This window comes from Alexandromys fortis, unplaced genomic scaffold (assembly GCF_014885135.2).
Source record: "Alexandromys fortis isolate MF-2015 unplaced genomic scaffold, M_Fortis_MF-2015_v1.1 scaffold_33, whole genome shotgun sequence".
NCBI lineage: Eukaryota > Metazoa > Chordata > Mammalia > Rodentia > Cricetidae > Alexandromys > Alexandromys fortis.
Genome location: NW_026067917.1, coordinates 12,212,629 through 12,219,472, shown reverse-complemented (window position 1 = coordinate 12,219,472; position 6,844 = coordinate 12,212,629). Strand labels below are relative to the sequence as shown.

The following is a 6,844-nucleotide window of genomic DNA, read 5'->3' as shown; positions in this document are numbered from 1 at the left end:
TTTTTATTTAGTTTAAAAATTCCAACCAGATATTAGAGATTATCTTAAATTATAATGATAGATAAATATGATTATAAAGCATTTTATCAGAGAAAATTGCAAAAATGACATATTTGGTAATGTACTTCATAACTCTATAGGTAAAGTACTAATGGAAATTATGTTTACCTATAACTTACTTTGTTATTTTCCCTTTATCCTTTACTAGATGCCCAACTTTACAGGATTACAAGCCAGTTGACAAGGAAGTCATTTTAGACACTGTCTTTGGCATTTTAAAGACATTTTATTAAGGATTGTTTAAAACTTGATGTTAGTACAAAAGCTTACAAGTTTCTCAAAGTAAATTATCTGTCACAACATGACAAATGCCACTGTCAAGAGAAATGGATCTTTTCAAATATTCTTTCATGAAATGAGTCTAATACTTTGATAGTTCTTAACCAATAAATTCATCATTTGCATTTCAAAACAGAATTGCTATGACAATTAAAATTGCGGCTGGTCTAAATTTGTTATTTGTTCAGAGATGCTTTTTAGTCTTAGAGATGGTTAGTTTAGTCACGAAAACAAACAACCTCATCACTCTCTCTTTCCCTCCCTCCCTCGCTCTCCCTCTCCCCTACCCTCTCAAAACTGAAATGGCAGCACATAGCTATACATAGCTTTTATGAAAAATCATTTCCTGTTACCTCACAACTTAGCAGCCTTGGGAATCTCTATAAGCCAAAAATTTGAAACATACTTTACCTTCACACTGTCTGCCTTTCATGTTTCTCCGAAAGCCAGGTTTGCAGTGACAGAAAACAGATGTTTTTATTTGATTACAAAACGCTTCATCTCCACATGGATTCCCATTGTCCTCACAGGTGTGTTCACGGAGACCTGGGATTTAAGAATAGTAGAATCAAAACTAATATGACACTGGTTTTTGAATTGGGAGTTTATTTTTTACTTGGAAGTAATTGTTTTATTGCATGAAAAATTTCTATTAAAGATGCAGTTTTCTCTGCATCCATACCCTCTTTTCCTATAAAAGGCAGATAAAGACTGAGGTCATGACACTAAATACAGCTGAGGAGCTGATGACACAGATAATGACAGTTGCTGTCAAGATACAATACTTCCTAAAACTGAGTAACAAGTAAATGATTTTCTTGAAAGGCCATCATCAGAACATTTACCCATCCCACATCTTTCTCCGAGAGAAATAACCTTTCTTATCAATGACCTCAAGATTTTTACTACCTCCCTGCAGAAGAGTTTGCCAAGGACTAACATGTTACTCCAGTCAAAAGGCTAAATCCATAGCTGGTTCCAATTTTAGTCAGGACACACTAATAAAAACACATCTGAATGGAAAACTGGTTAAAATGCTATTAGAACAAAGAAAGACTGCCCTCTAATTTTAGCATGGTATTTCATTTCCCTACTTTATTTTCCATTAAGGAAAGTACTTTTAAATGTAAACAAACCAGAGGAGTTTGTGGTATAGAGTTGTTTCTATACCACATCAACTAAACAAATTTCAAAAATAATTGCAATTTTAAAAATTGAATTAGTATGATATGTCCCTGCTGATGTACAAAAATTCAAATAATTAAAATAAACTTTAACAAAGATACTTGTGGTTCTATCTCAGTCATAAAACTGAGTGATGTTCCAAGAAATGTTCCTTCAACAAAGTACACCGTGAAGAGTTTTCTCCAGACAAGAGTAGAATAATTTCATGTTAGAAATCTGTCTTTCTGTACTTTCTTTTTTTTTATTATTGAAAAAATTTCTGCCTTCTCCCTGCCTCCCATTTCCATTTCCCTCCCCCCATTCCTTTCCCCATCCCCCCACTCCTTTCCCCCTCCCTCTTTCTGTACTTTCTTAATAGAACCCACATACTCTTTGTGCAGCCTTGTTCATCTGAACCGTCTCCACAGTCATCGAGCCCATCACACTGCAGCTCCATGGGGATGCACTTTTTGCTGCTGCAAGCAAACTCATCCTTTTTACAAGGCTTGGCTTTGAATGATAGTTCACCTGTTTAATTATTGAAAATGTGGTTAGTTAGTGTTTCATACCATAAGACTGAAAATATTGAGCTCACAATGTGTTCAAGAACATACTAAATGGTATGCAAAATTATATTTTATATCTTAAAATTTAAGTTTTCGGGCCTAAACCAAACAAATTTTAGAGTTTTTGAATTTGGAAAAAAATATTCTCTATATTAACCAACACCTAATGTTTACAAGAAAATGTATAAAATGCCCCATGCAGAATTTTAAATAATGTATATACATTTTTATTTATTCTTTCAGAATTTCATATTGTATATTTTGATCATATTCATTTTCTTCTCCAACAATTTCCAGATTTCACCCCCCCATTTTCCTGCCCAAATTCATCAAATTCATATTTCTCTCTCTCTGTTTTTCTTTCTCTGTCTCTTTCTCTCTTTCTCATTTAAATAAACAAATAAATAACAGAAAAAGAAGAGAACCAAAATGTCCAGTTTGTCTTGGCCAATCCTTCCTGAGTACGGAGCCTGCCCCTGGACTGCGCTTCTTATACCCAATGTAACTCATTGAAGAAAATGGACCTTTCCTCTCCAAGCAGTCATCAACTGTGAATTTCCTCTTGGCTGGGAGTGGAACCTCCACTCCCTGCAACCATCTGAGCTGTGTTTTTTTTTTTTTCTTTTTCTTTTTTTTTTTTGTCTGACTTAAGCTTGTATAAGACTTATGTATGTTGTCATGGTTTCATAGAGTTAATATATACATATGCTCCATTGTCTGGAAAACACTGTTTCCTTGAAGTCATCCATCACCTCTGCCTTTTATAATATTTCTGTTCCCTCTTTCACAAGGCCTCTGCTTTGAGAAAGAAAGTGTGATATACACACTACTTTGGGTTGGTCATTTCATAGTCTCTTATTCTCTTTACATTGACTAATTGTGAATTTTTGTATTATTAATTTTATTTATTAATTATTAATTTCTATTAGAGTACTCTAATAGATGCTTATCCAGATAGGATTGAAAATGCACTGTTCTGTGGGTCAGTATTGCATTTTATTGCTCTGTGCATTTAGCAAAATCATGGTAGTAGGATTCACAATAAGGTCCATGTCCAGTCTAGACTCAGATTCTTATCTTCATTAATAGTGTTAGTAATGAGTTCTATCTGGTAAACTGAGCCTTTACTCTAATTTCAGAAAGAGGTAGTTTACTCTCATATCATTTATGTCACTGTTAAACGATGGTCTTATCTTGTCTGATCATTTTTATTGCTTCAGGTTTCACATTTATGTGTTGGCCGATCATCAGTGTTTCTTTTGGTAGTAGCCATTCACTTCTATAAACTTATCAAGTAGGAATGCAGCTCCAGTTCAGTATCAGATAGATTTTTCCACATTTTCTAATTCAAGTATGTGATATCTTCAGCAATACTGTCTTATTATCAAGTTCTAGAGTTTAATCCATTGCATTAACAATAAAATGCAATTTGTGTGGGTGGAGGGGGTCTATGGCAACCCATGGATCAACAGTTCAAAAAATACAAAACCATTTCTGATACTAGGGATTTTATTCAAGGTGGGCATCATCCACTTTCTAAATATGTTAACACCATTTAAAGTTTTTATAGGTCTATACATCTTAGTAATCTATATTATAGGCTTTCGCTGTGATCTTTTAAATATTTATGATTTTTTAGCTGATTCAGACTGCCTTAAATGATGTTGGGTCCAGTATGTTCTCTGAACGATCTTTGTTACATTGTTACACATGTGCCATTGATGTAGGGACTTTTTCTATCTCAAAATTATGAGGAAAAGCTGTAATTACACATACTTTATACAGATTTTCTCACCTCCATCACTATTTTTGACAAAGGATTCTTTAAAATCAAATTGTTTCTATCATGATATTAATATTTTCTTGGATGAAGTGTGAGAGTAGGGGGGATTGGATAAAGCCATTCACCCTTTTTATGCAGATGAAATGATAGGAGGTTACTTTAGAATGGCTGTTTCAACTGCGCTGCCTGGAAATAGACCTTCATATAACCACAAGGAATTCTTTGCTATAATTTTAAGTAGTAAATTCATTCTCTTATCTTTCAACTTGCTTATAAATCAATAATTCCAACTGGACAGGTTTACCATTGCAGTGATCTTCGTCAGAGTTGTCCCCACAGTCATTAATCCCATTGCATGTTTTCTCAAGCTGTAGGCAGATTCTGTCATTTCTGCATCTGTGAGGCCTTGAGGGTGGGCAAAGAAATTTGACTGAAAGAACAATAACAGAGAAAAAACAATGTGACTCTTTCAGGTGCATGGAGTTATTAAGAATGCACTTTGCTTTAAATCAGATAATCCGGCTTTTGTCTTGAGTTGGAAAATGACTAATCTTGGAGACTGGAAAAAAATAGAATCTTTCGTTTTTCAAGTCACAATAACAGAAGGGTACATAGTTAAAAATTATAAAATGGGGTAAGAAAGGAAGCAAGTTTCACAATCGGATTTGCAGTTCATATCTCACTGGATGTATTACATAATAAAATATCAACCTTTTGTCCAAGTTCCTTAACACTCTCTGTTTAAACATATATTTAGATATGTACAGAAGTTTGTGATGAAATGTTTGTTATTCATTTTAGTGTGTGATTATAAAAGTCAGAAAAGTTTATCTATCCTAGTCTTCAGTAATCTGTCCCCAAATTAAAAGATATCTCTTATTGTTAGTCATATGGAGCTGTATGCTCTGCTCTGTCCTTGGTACTGAATTTCTTCTTGAATTCTTCCTATAGTTCTTATATTCTTCCTATATATTTACCTGTGCTTATGTACTAAATTTTGTCAGCTTTTTGCCTAGATCTCTGATCTCCAGAATGTCTGGAAGTACTTAAAGTATTTTAACTGCAACAAATTCACTAGTCCACTAATATTATCCTCTGACTGCATCAGTTAACATTTAAGATATAGCTATCACCATGGTTTTGTTAATGGCACATCATACATTCCTTACTATCAATAATTCATAACTTTGTGTAGTTATGACACATTGTAGATACTGTCCCCAGATATATCATTTTCTTTCTAATCCCTAACAGTTAGCATAAAAATGCCTTAGTTTTAAAATCTCCTACAAAGCTATATCTTAAATATTTTCTGATACATTTCTCATGCTCAGAGAAACTATCAACCTAACACATTATTCTTATCTCCTCTAGAGTAATCTATCTCTTTCCATGTAAGATTTAAGACACTTTGCATGCACGGCCTAATAGACTTTTTATTATTTTGTCCTATACACTCCTACAGCTTGAATTCTTATCTTTTTGAAGAGTTTACATGTGTACTTCATGCCTGTTCCAGGACACAAGTGACTTTCATACAAGTCCTTGATTTAATTAAATCCTGTTATATTTCCAAAGAAATCTTTTTATTTCCTAACCTGTTATGAATTTCTCTTGCTTTAAGTTTCATGTTGTTCCACATTTGAAGTTACTGTAATTTACCAGCACCTTCCAGAATTTTATCAGCATATCTTCACTTTTGTACGTGAAAAAAAGATTCAAATCAAATATGGTATCTATCTTTGGGTACCATGCAGGACTGGAAAGAGTAGTTATTTGAAGTCATAGAATACTAGTGAAATTTCCAGGAAATTGGTGCGAAACACCTTTATGAGGTGGTCAGGGAGACTCTAGAGGAATATCAAACAAAAAAAGCTTCTTTCCATGTTCTTGTTCTTTACCACAACTAGATGACTAAAACTTGTTTCTGAGATCGTCAAAAACTTTTGTTGCCTTATAGAGAACCAAGCTGTAGCTAAGATGGAAGACTCCTCTCTGACAGACAGTTCTTGTAGCCCAGGAGTTATAGTCTTCTAGTTGAGAATAGGTTTCTAACGTATTCACACACTATGTATCAGAGCTGCCAGGCAATATGTGGCCAGTTGTGAATTAATGGTAATACTATTGATAACGTGGCCAAACATTCTCTGATTGAATAGTAACTTTACCTCAGAGAAACAATGCTGTGTGGTGATTTCTTCCAAGATAGCACATATATTTTTATATAGAAGCCCATTAAAACATAGGGTGTTCTAAAGAAGGTAAAAATACATTCAACAAGAAAACTCATAGGGAAGAAGGGTGTTAAGATACTGGGTGTGCAAATGAAGGTAAAAAAATATTCTAATGGGGATTCAAAGCTTTCATTTAAGTGCCACTGGTAACTTCCCCAGGCTCCAATACATAGTTCCTACACCGTGGTCACACATATTGTGATATTTAAACTAAATGGAACATAAAATTAACCCAAATGTCACGGATCTAGAAAAGAGATGAGAAGGGAAGGTAGGAGGTTAATAAGGATGGGGTAAAATAAGAAAGGGCAGGAAATGAGCTGTTGGTCCTTATGTGGATGCACTGTTTAAATCTTTACAGCTCTACCTGCTTCTACACATGAGCTAACAACTAATTTAAGATGCTTAAAGACTTGACACTGTTTGACAGTCTAAGGACAAGAGATTAGATAGCCCAGAGAACTAGCACAAACCAATTGGTAGTGGTCTTTAAAAAATAAAAATATAATGACTCCAAATAATAACTTGCAAATTTGGTTATATTCTTACTCTTACTCTTACAAAAGTAAGATTTTCTTATATCGTCAAGCTGTACTAAAAAAAAAAGTAAGATTTACAAAATGTCTTACTCTCCTATCATCAGAGATGCTTCCTCCTTCATAACACAGCATCAAGTGCAGAAAATAACAAAATAACAGTCAGACATGAGAGAGAGAGAGAGAGAGAGAGAGAGAGAGAGAGAGAGAGAGAGAGAGAGA

The 6,844-nt window shown here is 34.1% G+C and overlaps 1 protein-coding gene across 1 annotated transcript in view; it reads right to left on the bottom strand.

The window, feature by feature from the left end:
* The window catches only part of Lrp1b (LDL receptor related protein 1B), a 1,445,827-nt gene that overhangs the window by 96,191 nt on the left and 1,342,792 nt on the right, over positions 1-6,844 (bottom strand). Inside the window, 2 exon segments of the mRNA XM_050139953.1 lie at positions 751-885; positions 1,894-2,031. Coding sequence (XP_049995910.1) covers positions 751-885; positions 1,894-2,031 — 273 coding nt within the window.